This window comes from Buceros rhinoceros, unplaced genomic scaffold (genome assembly GCF_000710305.1).
Source record: "Buceros rhinoceros silvestris isolate BGI_N320 unplaced genomic scaffold, ASM71030v1 scaffold17258, whole genome shotgun sequence".
Classification (NCBI taxonomy): Eukaryota; Metazoa; Chordata; class Aves; order Bucerotiformes; family Bucerotidae; genus Buceros; species Buceros rhinoceros.
In genome coordinates this window covers 3,461-21,193 of record NW_010425504.1, presented here as the reverse complement: position 1 = coordinate 21,193, position 17,733 = coordinate 3,461, and the positions used below count along the sequence as shown (strand labels likewise).

Here is a 17,733-nt window from a genome sequence, read left to right as displayed (position 1 = left end):
TGGCACCAGCATGCTAATTTATGTGAAGTTATGTCCATTTGCTTATCATGGATTGGAAACCATTTCACATAAAACAAAATTCTAATGCATCATATGGAGTTATAGCCTATGTTAATTGCTTTTGGCATATTTCCCCTTGCAACTATTTTGCCAGCTCTCAGAGATGTTAAATGCAGCTTTCAGAATGTTTCAAACCAAGGTATTTCCCCTTAAAATGAAATACACTACCTTCCCTGAGAAGTAATGGAATTTATTTTAATGCATGCATTTATATATGCAACTGCCGAACTAACCCATATTCAGATAGAATAATGTATGCTTCGGTATTTATTTAAACACAAATGGATGCTATAGATAAACTTATTACTAAAATCCAAATAGCAAAATTTTGTAAAACAAATATTTAGGAACAGGTTTCTTTGCTTGGTTTAGAACTTCCTAAATCTTGTAGGAAAAACAGAATTCAGGACTAATGAATCCATTTCACCAGTACACTGAGGCTAAACTGTATAAATGTCAAGAAAAATCTCAGTATGTGCTTATATAGACAGAGCACAGGGTTCAAATTTGTTCTTTTGTCAGCTGTCAAGTGATTTTTTGAATCACTTTTTAAATTAACTACTCAGGACTCTACTGGGGACACCAGCAGCCGTCACACCTATTGGCTCTGTAGCAGTGGGAAGTAATGGGAATGATGGAGGAAAACCCACAGACTCTTCAGCAACTCTGGGAGCTAAAGCCGACAGTTGTCTTCAGTTCATACAAAAACAGTGCCTTAAGTTAGGATAAGCAGTCTGTTAGGTGAGTGGAAACTCACACATAATATGACTATTATTATTTAATTATATTTTAGGTCAATTTCTGTTAAATCAATTTCTGTTAAACTTGATTACATCCCTCTATGGCTTTAAACTGGGGCAGCTTCTATTAAGTTTACTTTCTCCTGGGGTTTTCACAGTAAAGACAAATGATAAAGGTCTGGCTACTAAATGAGGGCAGCTATTAAATAAGGACGGCTTGTATTAAAGCTGAATGGTAAAGATGCGTCTACTGGTTGACAAAACCCATTAGTAAGGGAAGTGTCTCATATTTAAAAAAAAAAACGAGGTGAAGGAGGAGAGAGAAAGAAAGAAACTTCGTTCAATAACTCTTGTAAGATACTCTTATAAGAAACTAAAAGAATGTCCAAACTTTCATGGCAAATTTCTCTGAAGTTTCTCTTAGAAGCGAGTGGTAATTCGATACAGGCTCCTCCTTAATGAAAGAGGAGAAAATTAAACACAACTTCTGATTCTGGAGACCAAGAGGTAAAAACATATCTCAGAAGGACTTTCAATGGGATTTCAGGTAGTCTCTGATAAATAAAAATCTGTCACCATTATTCTAGATTAGACTGAGAACCATACATTGTCATTCAGTTTAGAATTACATCATAATTCCAGAAAGAATGCAGTTTAAACAGATTTCTGAAATTCTAAACTTCTGTGTATTTTGTTGGGGTTTTGTTGGGGGTTTTGAGCAGGGGGCATTAAATCAGTCTCTGTTTTATTGTGGTTCTATTGCTATTTGTGGAGAAATTTGGTTCTTTACTAGCACTGCCACTGCACTAATGCTTACATTCTGATGAATACAGCTATAGGACAAATAAGAAAAAAGGCATTACTTCGTATATTGTGTTGTTTTGTGATGTTCTAGAGATGTGAAACACTCAAAGCCAGCCTAATCTGAGCGCACAAATATAACAGTGGCTCTGTCCACCAACATGCACATTTCCATAATGCTGATGCTGGAATAAAACCCAGCCAGTTCATAAATGGACACCTTCAATTTTAGGCAATTCCTGGTGGTTTTTTACAATGAATAGATGCAATAATTTTATATAGGCAAAAATGTTTGTGAACAATGAGGTCGTACTCTTCCACATTTGATGTGATGATGGCAGATGAAAATACGCAGAGAATCTCTCCTCCACCTTGTTCAGTATTCTTCGTAAGAAACGGAGTGGGCCACCCTGGGGCCAAAGTAGTTGGCAGCAATTTAGCCCAATGACAGGAAAAATCTGTTTGGCTGAGGGCCTACACCTGATCTTCACCAAACATCTGTTAGATTTCATAAGAAGAGTGTTGAAGATAATATACATAACAGTTTTCAAATATACTCCAGCAAAGAGATTACTGCAGGGATTCTTGATTGTACTTCAGAACTGATGCATTTTTAAAACAGAAATGATATGATCCATTTGACCAAATTAACTGAAAAATTCATTCTTAACTTCTTTTTAATGCAAAAAAGGGATTTATTTTTTTTTTAACCTGGAAGACACATATTTCTGTGAAATCCAGAAGGCAGAACTTAAATTAGCCGAATATCAATAAATCAGTTGCCAGGTAAGAGCTCACACAGACCAACTTTCATGCATTTTGATGCACCTGAAGTCATACTTCTCACCTTACCTTACCTGTTAAAGAAAAACAACACAAAAGTATTTCCTGATTAAAATACCTGCACAATGCGTAGCTTTTATGATTTTTAATGACCTGAAACCTAGGGAATTTGACGAATATGTCAAAGTCCTGAAAGACAAAAGTATCTTTGTATTCCTCCCGTCATGGTTGAAAAGACCTATGTAGCTGAAACCAGGACACCTCCAAAGTTCTATACCCCAGAAAAGAGCTATTGTGGGTATGGGGAAATCAAATACAAAGTTCCAATCAAGCTGTGTTCGGTATAGCAGCCACACCACTTTCTACCTTGTTTTGTTCACACACATCAAAGGTCAATATAACTGAGAAGTTATAAGCCACGTTCCAGGTTTAGGCAGGGAATGGAGAAGAGTGATAGAACTATTATGAACAGAGAAGCAGGTTGCATCTCTGCAGTTCACCCAGTAATATACATTTTAAACCAGAAAAGTTATGGCTTCATTTACTTGCCAAGATCTGGTGTATTCTTCCTAGGATTCTACCTTTTCAAGAAGAGAACACATTTCAAGGATCTCAGAACAAGAAGGTGCCATTGAAGAAATGCCAGATTTTTCAAGTCTCATTTTGCTGAGTTATGATCTAACTTTCTGTATAGAATACATTTCAATGAAAAGTAATGAGAAATTAGAGGTAAGTGGTTACCAGTATGTAACAATGTCATGTACGAGTTATAATGATGGGACAAAAAGGACGTAGCGTCAGCTATAATTGTGGCAAAATAATATAAATTAATAAGAAGTGACAAAAGGAGTTTGTTAATTCCTCTTTTTCATATAACTTTTATATGCCATTTTCCAAAACAGCCTTCTGTCCGAATTCGGTCTTTGCCATGTGATCTAGATAAGACTTCCAGAAATAGAAATATATTTTCACTAGACTCCCTTATATTTCTATGCTTCACAAACCAAAGATTTGCCTCAGGCTTTCTGAACAGCAAACACTGGATGGATTTTGCTCAACACCTTTCACTTACAATGAAAAAATAGTATTGTGGTCACCCAGAATTTTGTCTGCTTGTTTCCACTGTTATCTGAAGAAATGGTCATGGATCAAGACATTAAATGTTCTAGAGGAAAATAATTGTCTCTGTTTTAGAGAGCTTTCAACTTAAGCACAGGAAAGACAAGGGATGGACAGGAGAAATAGAGTAAGAACAGAGAATAACAACAGTTCTAGCCAGAAATCTAATAGGTGAATTAATGCCTTCTGCAACTATAGAAAGAATCTGCTTCACTATATCCACACCAGTATCTTTCGCAATTAATATTCATAGTATGGCTCATGCACGTAACTTAGATCCAAATCTGCACTTTCATTCATTGGCAATAAACAAATTTCAAAACAAATTACGAATATATTTTCTTTTTAGCTTGTGTATACTGGAAAAAATTAGTCTAGTTTTACAAAATGTATTTAAGACATAATAATCTACAAGTTCTGAGCACAGGTGAAGAGCCAAATTCAGTTTTATTAAATTGGTATAAATCTAATTAATTCAAAGAAATTACTCTGAATTTGTAACAGCATGAATGAGAACAGGATGTGGTGTAACATGCCCAGGCTTAGGATAAAGAGAATGATAATTGATACATACATATATATATATATATATTTGATAATGGAAGGGAACCTATTCTCAAAGAAATAGTTTAATTATTAGTGCCATCAATTTTTTACAAATAAAAAAGGAAGAAATTAATACTTTACCATGCAGAGTTTTTATCTTTACCTGACAATCATGTTATTCACAGAAACAGCTTCCAGGTATTTCTTCAGTGCATAATAATTATGGATATATTTCCGAACATAATAGCCTCGCCATCTTTTCTGAATCTAGAGGAAATAAATATTTACTTAGTATATTTCAATCAAAAGTTTGTATGCATACCGAATATCTGTTGTGTTTCTCAAATAACATGGCTTTCTCAGAAGTGATAACAAGTAGAAGCACCAATATGTTTTAATGAACAAAATGAGGGTAGGATACTATAGTAACTGTATAATACTGTAGTTAAATGGTGATATGAATTTACCATTAAATGTCAACATTAAAAAAACAATACCAAGTTTTAAGCCGCTGTTTATATTGGGGTGTGACAATGAAAAGAAGGGTCTGCTACTGCCAGTGGCATTGCTCTATGCAAGGACAGTAAAACAGCAGACAACAGAAGCGGTGTCTTCTCTCAGGTACCACATGCATTCCCTACTGAGTCACCACTTCACCAATACGTTTTCCTACACTCTCACCTTTGTGCTCTGGATATTATCTAAATTGAATAGAAGCCTTCCCAGTAACTCGATGAATCAGGCTTTCTGGAAGCACCATTTACAAAATGCAGTTCTTTCATCTCCAGTGTAAGATGATGCATGTCTATTTGTTGCACATTAATTACAATCTTCTCACAAAATGCTAGGTCTCCTGCATAACGGATAAAAGCTGAAACTGGAAAAGGAAAAGTCTTTATCTGTAGCTAGACCTGAAGTTGTATTAAGAATAGAATCAGGCACCATCCTCCACCAGAAAGGTTTCATATTTTGGTGTATGCATAAAGCAACAGTTGAAAAAAAAAAAAAGAGAGAAGGGAGGAAAATCCCTTAGTCTAGCCCCTTTCCCAAAGAAATTTTCTCAACAAAACAGTTTAAATGTTCCCTGACATTTAAAAATTCTTATCTTGATGTTTCTGAAATGATTATAGATTTACTGGATATCTTGTTCGTGGGAAGGGGAAGTAAGTACCTAATTAGGTACAAAATTATCAGTACTGCTATTTGGTTAGCCATATCTATGCCTATGCCATGCACAGGTGGAAGATGTAACTTGCTCCATTCCGTCACGCTGAAGGCTGCTCTCCTCATTTTCTTTCCCACAAGAGTTCAGTGAATTCTACATAAATACATCTGAAAAATAGATTAATGATATTTTCCTCTGTTCTCAATGCCCAATTCATCTTTCTTTACATTCTTCCATCCTTGAACTTGTCTTTCTCCAAAATATTCTTCAGTCATTTTTTTCTCAATATATTTCTAAATTAATCTCCCAATTTCTAACTTCTAGCCTGCAGTACCTTCGTTCCTGCTCCAACTTCCATCTATTTGACCTTCACAGCTTTGAAATCTTAAGAGATATAACAGCTGAAAGGCAGAATCTACATCTAAAAAGCAAGAAGATTGAGGTTTTACAATCCAGAAACAACTCCAAGGTGAGAAGATACTCCACTAAGCGCGTTAAAGAGAAGAATGCTGTAATTTGCCAGACTATAAGACTATAAGACTAACCAAGGCAGGGTTGCATATTTTCATCCTTTGTCTTTGGTACCAAAAGTCAAACCAGTATTTTTTTAAAGAAAAAACTAGATTCAGTCTCAACTGATGGCACCTTGTGATAGTTGTGATTATCTCTTTACAAGAGGTTTAACAAGAGGATAAGTATCACAAGAAAAGTTTCAGTAAGTCTTTGAGTGATGTGTCCCCAAGGAAATAAAATGGTGCACTAAAGTCATCGGGAATAAGAGGATATTAACTTCTAGTGTTAGTACACTCTTCTATTTCCCCTTTGTTCATCATCTTGCACTTTCTTCTCTTCTCAAATAAGATTCAAAACTAATATCAAATGTTGTTATTTTCTTTTACCTATGTGGTAGTGTTTGTTTGGGGTTTTCTTGAATAAAAATGGCTTGGACCACTAGACCTTGTTATAATTGGAATAAATAATAGTTATGTGAGCAGCTGAACACGGCAATGAGAAAAGTTAAGCACTAGACATGCTTCTTTGCATGAGGAGATAGTAAATTTCATACTCTTTGCAACTCCACTTTCTCATGCACAAGCTTATTGGGTTAAAAATGGATAGAGAAAGAATGAGTATGCCTTCAGAGATCTGGGATTAAGCAAAATCCTCTGCATGTGAATAAGGATCTTAGCTTTGTTTCTCAGTTTGGCTTCAAAATTTCTCAACAAGAGCAACTTGGCTCCCATATAGCTGTGTGCTCATTAATGCAGGATTATGGTCCCTTTGAAACTCTTCCTGACAGTCTTCACCTCACCGTTATAAATGCAGAACTGGATATTTCTGGGTTAAAGGATCAAAACTCAAACTGAAAGACAAAAGACTCCAATTGTATAAAGCTATAATTATCTCCAATGGGCTCAGTGTACCAATTAAATGCCGCGTTCTATCTTTATTTACACCACTTTCTCTTCAGAATGACCTCACTGATTGCAACCGAATGAAATATAAGAAAAAACTGCATTAAGTCTCAAATTATTTTATGCTAGATTTCTGTTTCCCTAATACTGCAGAGATCACAAAACTGAAGACTAATCTTTTTGGAAAAGAACATTTTACACAAAGCTTCTGGTGATGATCGTATTTTCAATGTGAAAGTTCTAATTGTTTGCTTTTATAAGGAAGTATAACGTGTTACAACTGGATTTCTTTTTATTCCCAAGGTGAATGTTTAAAAAATTCTTGAAAAAAGAAGAGACAAGTGTGTATGCCCTTCAAAGTAATTAGCAAGTTTCAACAGTGATTGGTACAAAACAATTATTGTCATTGATCAGCACTGAACAGATAATTTTAAACAAAGTCATTGTGTGCTCAGCAGATTACAGCTTGTTAACGGGCAAGTTCTAAATGACCTCTTAAGCTAGTCAAATCAATGATGCATATTCCTCATTAAGTAACATCAAAATGTAAGTGGTCTTATAAATAATGTTTATTTTAAGCACTAAAACAAATGGCAAAACCTTGATATATCAAAAGCCATCTGCTCATGGAAATACTTTTTTTTTTTTTTCCCCATAGCATTACTTTTGTTGCTGAAAATTTACAGCAACCTTAAATCTTTTAAGGGAGAGAATCATGTTCCGACCTAGTACACAAAACTGAAATTGATTAAAACAAGTTCTCTGATTAAATTTAAAAATGTGCAACTGATAGATCTGGTTACAACTAGATGCAATCCAAGGAGATGATAGAGATACGAAGCGACTTCGAAACTGTGAGAATGTGTACGCCCTCAATGATTCTTCAACTGCCAAAATCAAAAGTGCTGTTCTAATCATTGACTCTAAACTGAAATATATATTTTAATAATACCATGAGACAAAACTAAGTGGCTAAATAGAAAAACATACACAGTTATTGTTATATTTTCAGAACACTTAAGTATATTAATCACAAATCAAGCTCACGATGTATGAATATGAGTCGCTGTTGCCTTAGGAAACCTAAAGTCTAGACACACATCTTCTATACAGGAACTCAACAGGCCTTATTTACTATTGTCCTGGATCTTGGTACTACAAAAAACAGCTGACAGAAAAAAAAATTTGGTGTTTCAGAATGGTAGCATCTAATATCTGCTTTGCAGATATGGCTGCACAAGTTTTAGATAGAGGAGAGTCAGATTCTGACTCTTTCAACTAAATAAAGATCCAGTCTATTGTTTTCTACTGATTTAAATCTCCATTGAGGAAAAATACATGACTGAAAAATTGTACTTCAAAGATTTAGATCACCTAATGATTCAACATTATATTTCCATTACAAATGAATGGCAACGCATTCAATTTCTTTTAAAAATGAAAGACCAAATGCAAAACTCCATTTGACTAGAACACATAATTACCTCTGAAATTTGGTCTTCAGATGCCTTCTAAAAGTACACAGCCGGTTTTTAAGAGCTGACTTGCATCTTGTATTTTCTCACTGATTTCAGCTGCTTGAGTGTACAGCATTTATCTGCTGTGGAATACTTTCAAACTAGCTAACTGAGGAAAAAACAACCAACAAAGAGTGCGTTTCTGAGGAATGTTAAACACCTCAGCTGTTAAACACCTTCAGCTCTCTAACATGCATCAAATATAGAATTCTATTTTGTACCTTCGAGAGCACCAGCACTAAGTCAAAAAAATTGATGGGAAAACATCTCGAGTCTAAGTTATTCTGGAACCACAAAGGCCACAAAATTACAGCGCATTCTGAGAATCTTCCTACTTTACAGACAGTTCCTTGTAAAGGAATGGGTTACTCTCCATCCCTACCACATTCCTACATTTGGTAGAATTCAAAAGGTAAGATGCCTCGCCTAAAAAGATACAAGCCTCTAAAATAAAGCAGGTTTATTTCACGAAATTCAAGAATTAAGTGTAATAAAAAGATTTCCCAGAATCATAGAACGGTTTGGGTTGGAAGGGGGCCTTGACAATCATCTAGTTCCAACCCCTCTGCTGTGGGCAGGGACACCTTCTACTAGTCCAGGTTGCTCAAAGCCCCATCCAGTCTGGCCTTGAACACTTCCAGGGAGGAGGCATCCACAACCTCTCTGGGCAACCTGTTCCAGTGTCTCATCCCCTCACAGTAAAGACTTCCTTCCTAATATCTGACCTAAATCTAGCCTCTTTTATTTTAAAGCCATTATCCTTTGCCCTATCACTCCATGCCCTTGTAAAAAGCCCCTCTTCAAAAAGCCCTCTCCAAAAGTTCCTCATCCCAAGAATTATCTCATGTCCTTCCCATAGTTGTTTTACACATTTGTTTAAGCGCAGTTCCAAAGTTCAGGGGAAAAATAAAGGTTAAATTTCTAGTTAAATATATTTTATAGCATTTCCCCCAAAACTTAATTTGCTGTATATTTATTAAGTTCAAGGATTGTTTATACTCTTCTTTATCTAGCAAAATTCCCTCATAATATCATCCATGAGATCCGTGCAGTTCCACCTCCGCACTTAGGCAATGAAATTGTCCTGTGCTCTCTGAGTAGCTCTTTTGAGATTCAACACCTCAAATGCCATGTACTAACAAAAGAAAAAGCACATCCCCACCAAAACCAGAAAAGCCCTATAGTTCGTCAGAACTGTAAATATAGGTCTACATTTGTAAGACAGAATGTTTGGGGGGTTTTTGTCAGTATCGTATGATGAACGTTTAAATGGGGAAGACACATGCAGATGCCTTAAATTCAGCTACAGTTTTCAAATACAACCCAGACTACTGAGTGTAACTTTAATTTTTAACTATGTACTATTTCCCGCTGTTGCCATCAGCATATCAATCAAGTGTATATTATTCTGGTTTGCTCATTTTATTAAAAGCAAATTCGGAGCACAATTGACTTTTCATTTGTTTAACAAGTGAAGAAATATTTACCCTGACAGCCATTTCATTGTAGAAATTCATCTTCATAATAAAATATGCTGTCTGTGAATCAAGGAAAAAAAAAAAGATGGCATATATTTCAGTTACACAAAGACAGTGCTCCTATTTTTACATATAAAAGATAAGAATCTTTATACATAATACATAATAAGAGTTCTAGGCTTAGAGAGAATAAAATCAAACTTTGTATTGAAGAGATAGGCTTCCTAATACATAATGCAGTCTTAACCAGAAAAATCTATGGTAGTCAAACTAGGAGCTAATGGAGATATATGATCATAAAATGCTCTCCGCTGAGTTTGATAATCAATGGTGCTCTACTGAGAGTAGAATAACAAAGCAGAAATATTCACAAGTGCTGGTGACACGTAGTATTGCATGATTTATTCACTGGGGTTCTTTTAGCCAAAACTCACAGAAACATAAAAGGAATTCATATTTCAAGACGTCTGGTTTAATGAAAAATTCAAAGAAATGCTGTCTTCAGTCGAAATCATTCAAGGATACGGATGCAGTGATGGAGCAAAATTGTGCCTTCCAACCATCTGTACTAAATGTTATGTACTTAGCTGCCTCTCGAGTAATCCTTGGGAATTTTTGTTTCATTTAATATTCATTTTAACATCATAAAATCATAAATACAATGATACCATGTTACAGTGAATCCCCTGATATAGAAAACATTTCCTGAAGTCCTGGTTTCCTTCCAATAAAGTAGAATTCCTCTCATAGTGAACAAATTCCCTATTATACTAAGCAATCACTTGGCAGCATAGGTTATTTTAATGGATACATCACTTTAAACTAAGCTTTCACATCTGTTCCGCCCTCTAATTACAAATGCAAAATGAACATAATTCACAATTGTATCATAAAAAGTAAAATATAAGTACTTTGAATGCAAGAGTATGTCCTTTATTTAGCACAACATGCAGCTTTTATGTGTTTCTCATGTTTTAGACACAAATCAAAGGCAAAAGTGCTTTCCCCTGATATAGTGATTTTCTCCCCCATGGCAAACAGGAATTCACTATAAAAGGGTTTCACTGTAATTAGTGTTATTTGAATTGCCTAGTCTGATCCAAAGCAAATTGTCTGTGGAGAGCAGCAGGACTGGATTATTTATCAACAGTCTGGGCAATTAAGAAACAGTTGGCTGCAATATGTTATTTACAAATGAACACAATGATGCTACTTCATTTTAAATTCTCTTTCTTCATTACATTAAGCAAGGCATAATTCCTGCAGTTTAATTAAGGTGCATTTTAAATGCTCGCTTTAATATCATACCACTCCACTAATAATGGAAACAATAGAAAAGATATTTCTTATATGAAAGAAAAATGCAGGACGGCTGAATTTCAAAAAAGTTTCATGTATATGTCTACGTGTATACACACACACGCTTGTACACATATATATATATTGGAGGGAATCTCTGCCCCAAAGGTATGCATTAGAATAAATAGTGGACTCTATCTCCCCTTTTATCTCCATAAATGTTCTCTGAGTGATACTAACTGTAGATAGCTAATATTGGAACGAAATAATGGTCGCCACATCTAAGAATATTCCTAAACTGTTTGATTAAAATGATACAATTTGGCTTTGCAGCTCATCTTTTCTTTCTTTGGAAGGGAATGTAAGCGTTCCCACACTACCTTATGGATCAACCTCATTTTTAATAGAAACTCCTAAGCTTAAAAATTATCATCAGATTTCTGTCCATCAATGATTAAGCTAAATAATCTCACATCGTTTTGTTTATCCTTCTCATAGTTGAAGGCCGTGAGCACTTAGGTCTGAATCTATCCCATTTCACTGAAGAATCTAAACTGGAGACCTAGCATCATTGTGCTCTTTATATGACCAAAACTGAAAGACTTGGAGAAATCCAAGACTTATCCTACTACTACTTCACAAGGTCACTCCCTATGAAAAGGAAATTACACCTTCTTGTTTTAACTAATGTTGTTCTAAACCACAAGTCGACCAAATGCAGAACTGCCCATCCAACTGTCTCATGACCTCATCCTCGCACCAAAAGCCAAAGCCTGTGTTATCACCTAAGTTCTTGTGACTCTCTGTTTTCTAACCTGTCTTAGAATAATATGCACCAGTTCTACTATCACCAGTGATGGAGAATGTGTTCATCCTATTCACAAAGGCATAGCCATAATTTAGGGCTTCAACCCAAGTCTATATTTATATGCTTTCCTAGTAAACAAAAGATTCTTTCCTGAACTGGGGCCTTCTTGTCCCGAAGTCTCCTTTCTAATGTATATGTGGAATTTCCTGCATTTCAGCCTGTGCCCACTGCATTGCTTTGTGTTCTTTCTCTGGGTGCCAATTCCAAGGTGACACTGTAAAGTTGACTCCAAAATATACTTGAAGCCTTTTGTATATAAACTGCTGTATTACTCTTTCCTTTGCAGTTAAAAACATGAACCAGAAATTTGATTGAGAGTAGATTGAGTGAAGGAACCAACACATGGTGTAAGTTGGGAACAGGTACTTGCACTTTTTTTTTTTTTCATAGAGCAAATAGGGATTTGCCTAACTCCTATTGGTTTGGGACTACTTAAAACTGGTTACAGAGTTGAAGCTAAACTACTCAGGATGATGTCAAAATCGATCACATAAAATATTCACCTTTTTCAATTGCATCTCCTTCCAATGCAAGCTGAAAACATGGCCACCATGCGTGGTGACTTCATATGACAATGAAATGCTACACTTCACTTTGCTTTAACAAGCAAAGTGATTTCTTGACTTTCAGAGATATTGTAAAAATAAGCAGTATTGTACAGTTTGATTTGTTTTCTGGTGTTTGCCTAGTCTTAAAATGCATACTTTCCTGCAGGTCATGTGAAATTTTCAGAATCCAGTACAACCAATGTAGCTAAGTTATTAAAAAGCACAGGTTTTAATTTTAACTTGAGATTAGTGTTAGGAAACAAAGCTTTATACCAGAGCACCTATATGTAGAACACAGAAAGGCACATAACTTTAGACATTTAAACACCATCAATAGGGGTTTTTTTAACTTAATGTATTTTAACAATCAAAGGAAGAGGTACTAGAGAAGTAACAAATGAAATACTAGCAGTGATGCACATTTGGACAGCCAATCTGATGAGCCTCAGCCTTTGTTATTTTCCGCATCAGTACCACTCACATTTCACAATTTTGAATATAATCACTAAAATGATTTATTATCAAGTAATCATGGGTATTTTGTGCATATGCTTTGCCTTGTTAGCTGGCAGCAGATACCAATCCAATCATTATCAGTGGACAAATTTTAAAGTGAACAATTTTTTTTGGTCATATTTAAGGAACTATCACATCAAATGTACCTTTCTGTTTCATAATCAGGAGTCATTACAACAGTTACTAGCAGGAGTTCAATACAAGCATTAACTGATCCTTTTACTTAAAAGTTGCCTTAAGCTTCTTTTTAAAATATTCCAAATTCAGCCATTGGTTGAATAAAGATGAATGTAGGGAATCAACTTGAACTTTATATATATATATATTAAACATACCTACTGAATATAGTGGTCTAAAGGGAGAAAAAGTGCCCTTTATCTGCTGCTTGTACAGCTTTCAGGTTAGCTTCCAATCAAGCTGCCCTGTTTTGTCCTCTCTAATCAAACAGAAGCAAGAACAAAGTGAAGTATTTGAGTAAAAAAGGTGGTTTTCTCTGCTGATTGCTGTACAGTTTGTAAGCTTGCTGATGAGATTCTGTTTCTCTAGAGCCCTGACTAATATTGGGTAAGTACTGGAATCCAGAAACTGGGTGAATTCATGCTGTGATTTAGAATACATGCATTCAGCGTAGATTTGCAGAATTTTTTGTCCTGCGTGATTCCACAGACTTCAGATTTGGCAAGAGCTTGTCGGTTCTGTCTATTTGAAGAACCGCGTATGAACCAGGCTTTATGGGTTTAAGTCTCTTTTATTTTCAGAAATACATTTCAAGAAAGGAAAGCTAAGGGAGTTTTATGATGCTAGGTACCTCAGCTTGGTCATTACAGGAAATCTGTGCTAATGTGAAAGATTCTTTATCTTAAAATGTAACTGCAGAGGTTTTTCAAGAAGAGAGGGCAAAAGAAGCAAGAAGTAATAAAGAGATGAGGTAGAAGACCTCCAGTTTCATAGATGCACAGAACAACTGAGGTAGGCAGGGACCTCTGGAGCTCCAAACCATTGCTCAAAGCAGGCTCAATTACAGCAAGTTGTGCGAGGCCTCATTCAGTAGAGTTTTGAGTGTCGCCAAGGATGGAGACTCCACAAGCACAGCTTGCACTCTTGGGGCAACCTATTCCATTATTTGACCACCCTCACAATAAAAAAAAAATCTTTCTTTTCTTTGGGTGGAATTTTCTGTATTTCAGCTTGTGCTCACTGCCTCTAAACGTGTCACTGGGCACCAAGTCCAAATGCCACTGCAAGATGGTTTTCTGGGAACAATTATCTTGCCATCTCACCTATCAGGCACCACTCAGAACAGTGCAACGGACAGTAGGCATGGTGGTGATGAGTTCATTTTGTATCTTATCTGGGCACCACTGTTTTTACAACCTTTATATATAAAAATAATCTCTAAAATGACATAATTCTGTTTAAAATACGAAACTGATTTACTATAAATAAAGAAACTAGCATTTGAACATGGGGTGCCCAAAATATAGATCCTTACAGCTTGGGCAAATTAAAAAATATTTTAAATGGCCACCGACGGATCTTTGTGCTGCTTAAGACCTCTTAAAGACCTAATGATTAGATGCCAAAAACTGACATGGTTCTTATTCTCATCTTGAAAAAGAGAGAAACATAAATCATCTTGTTTCTGAAGTGAAATTCACTGTACTATAATGTTTTAACTGTGAAAAAATGTAGAACTGAAGGGGACATAATGAGATTAGATTAAGACTAACCTAAAACAGTGCCTGAAACATATCCAAGACATCCATGATAAGCATTTGTCTAACCGCTTTTCAAAACCTTCAGTAGAGGGAGTTCCACAACATCTACTGGCAGTATGTGTCAATGTTTTACCTGAAATTGTTTTCTTCCTTCCCTTTTTCCAGTGGCTGCATGGATCCTTTCTTTTCATTAACAAATTTTAACACATATAATTTTAACATTTTCATGTGTCTCTTCTTCAACCAAAGCCTTTTTAGATTAAACAAACCTTCCCTAAACTCAGGGACAATATTCAATTGAAGTCCCACTTGTTTCATAAAGCGGAACCCAACTGAACCACTCAGATATCCACCCTGTACTCAAAAGTTAGTGTTCTAGAAGATGGACTGAAAACCACAGCCTGAAAGGATGACTCATAATTTATTAGTTAAGTCAGGTAAAATGGAAGAGATAAAAATCCTTAATTAGATTACTGATAGGCTTGGGAGAAAAATAGACACGCTTTCGGGTTTACAAATCCTGCTACACAATTTAGTAGGAGGTATGGGGTTTAGCATATATTATATATGAGTTGTTACAGCTTAATTTTTTTTGCTTTTTCTTGATTTGTCTGTTTTGTCCAAAACACAACAATTTAGCAAACTTAATTGAGAATAGATGACTAACAAGTTTAAAACTATTGTAAAATATTAACATAAATTGATAAATTAATGAAGTAAACTACACAATAAGAACTTAATTGTTTTATGTTAAAGGCAAATTAGTTACTTCTTAATTTCCTAAACCTGTTAACAGAGGTTTTAGCTTGAGTGCTACATACACTTTTGCTGTCTTCAAGTCCATCAAGGGAATTAGATTGACTGTGATCTGCTGTGTGCCTTAAGGCAAAACCTCAAATACTTCAAGGTTCATTAAGTAAGAAATTTAAACCACTAAAACATACAACAGCAACGTGTAGACACATCGGCTTATTTTATTTTCAGAATTAAAAGTCCTGCCAGAAAAAAAAAAAACAACCATCTTGGAAAGCTCCAATTCTGCAATTAGCGGGCAGGCTTCTGCATGAGCAGATCTCATTGCTGGTTTGGGGAATAATACTCCAGACTGCAAAGACTAAACCGCTGACTTAACTTGACCGTTATGAGCAGGCTTACTGAAATTAATGCTACTTTTCACCACAGCAAAGTTAAGCACATGTTTGTGTGTACAAAGGATCGAGTTTCAGGCTTTTTAATTTCAAGACGAATGAATTAGTTTAAACACATTCTACAAATAATCAAACAAAATTTTTAAAACTGTTTTCTACCTCCACCATTTTTCTGAAGTATCTTCTGCTTTGATAACCTCTCCACCACTTCTGTATACAAACCACCATTTTGGTCAGATACCTAAAATAAATATATGAATGAAATAATGGTTATTTTGAGACTTTACAATAAACTTTATTTTTTCCTAATATTAAAAATAATGTTTAGTGTCTTACATCCATACGTATCCCGAACAGATGGACACTGCAAACATACTTTATACATATACATGTATGCATATATACATATTGACACATCCCCACTTATAAACCAATATATACCTGTATTTATACATACACACAGACTTTGCTTTTGGAAACTGCAAAATTACCAATATGCTGTCTCAGTTATCATGACAGAAGTTTAATGAAATAACCTTACAAAGGCAATTTTCACGATAGATCAATGTATTTTCATGAATTGCTTTAAGCAACATATCTGATGAGTTCAGGATTTTTTCAGTCACATGCAACATTTTACAGATTTTAAATATTTGACAAAACCCACAGCTATCTGGAATTTTTAACTACTTTTTCCCTTTCATTAAATTACACTAGCCTAATTGTAAGTAAATCTTTACCCTTTCCTTATTACATATACTTTATTATGCTACTAAAAGCTCCATAATTTATGTCTCACATCAATTTTGCTGAAAAAAATGTAATCATTACTTTTTGAACTGCCTAGGAAAAATATATAGGGGAGCATTCGTACCACCTAACTATGGACACCAAATTTAGAAGCCTTGCAGTGCAGCTGGAGTCAGTCAGTAGAGGCAGTCTTTTCCAGCCCAGAGTTCAAAGGACCAAAATGAGAGGGTAATTCAGAGCGCTGACAACTGGCTATACCGAGCCTGTGCTCCTAAGTCAGACACCACATCCATCTTTGGAATGAGGACACTGAGCAGGATTGCTCTGGACATACTTGCAGAGAAAATCCTCTTCTACACTTGGCTGATTTAGTCCTTCTTACACACCCATTATAATGACATTATTTTTCTTACACTGATCATTACAAATACAAATGTGTGTGTGGAAGAGCATTTTCCTACAGAACAGATTGGCAAAGACGCTTGGGTTTTCACTTTCTTCTGCAGCAGGCTGTTGTTACCTACATGCTGGAAACAGAGGGGCACTAACCAGTCCTCTGTCTTTGGAGGGTCTTTTGACGCTGGTGGCACAGCTGACATTCCAGCTGATACTGGAGGGCTGAAATGCCACGTCTGATGAACAGTTGCACACGATGGCTGCGTCCTATGGTAACACACTCGAGCCAGCAATGGAAAACAGTCTACCAGTGCTTCTTTGAACAAGTATCTAGGCTGAAGATGGGTTATTTCCATACTACTTATTAGCATCACGTACGAGGTTCTGAAAATAAAACCCTCTATTATTTCTTACAGTGGCCCAGCATATATTTAATTCTATTAAAAAGCAGGTTAAAGGCATTTTGTTTTTTTTTTTTTCAAATGCTCCCATGTTATTGAAATCAATAATGCCATTAAAAAAACTGGAGAAAAAAACAAGATTGAAACTACCTCAGGTAGGCTCGGACTCTGCATCCTCGAAACCAGCTCTGGATTTTGACAGCAGCTTTGTAGTCTATTTTTAAATCTTCATACAGAGATCTGAAAATTATAAAAAATATTAATAGTTGTCAGCGTGGCAATTTAGTACCAAAGCAGAAAAATTCTTCTAAACATGTCTTTCTGTGATCTTCTTCACCAGGATTTTCACTCTTTAATGCTACAGAGCTAACCGATAGTGCCGAACACCACAATCTACATTAGTTGCATATTATGAAGACAACAAACATAAAGAGTATCACAACTTGTATCTACTGTAAGGTTTGG

General features: G+C 35.5%; 1 protein-coding gene across 1 annotated transcript in view; it reads right to left on the bottom strand.

Annotated features, from left to right (window-relative positions):
* The window catches only part of SPATA17 (spermatogenesis associated 17), a gene marked incomplete at its 5' end in the record, with an annotated part of 84,233 nt that extends 66,714 nt beyond the window's left edge, over positions 1-17,519 (bottom strand). The window contains 4 exons of the mRNA XM_010141182.1: positions 4,213-4,316; positions 9,634-9,684; positions 15,881-15,962; positions 17,419-17,519. Coding sequence (XP_010139484.1) covers positions 4,213-4,316; positions 9,634-9,684; positions 15,881-15,962; positions 17,419-17,519 — 338 coding nt within the window. The remainder of the gene's footprint in view (positions 1-4,212; positions 4,317-9,633; positions 9,685-15,880; positions 15,963-17,418) is intronic.
* Between the last annotated feature and the right edge of the window lie 214 nt (positions 17,520-17,733).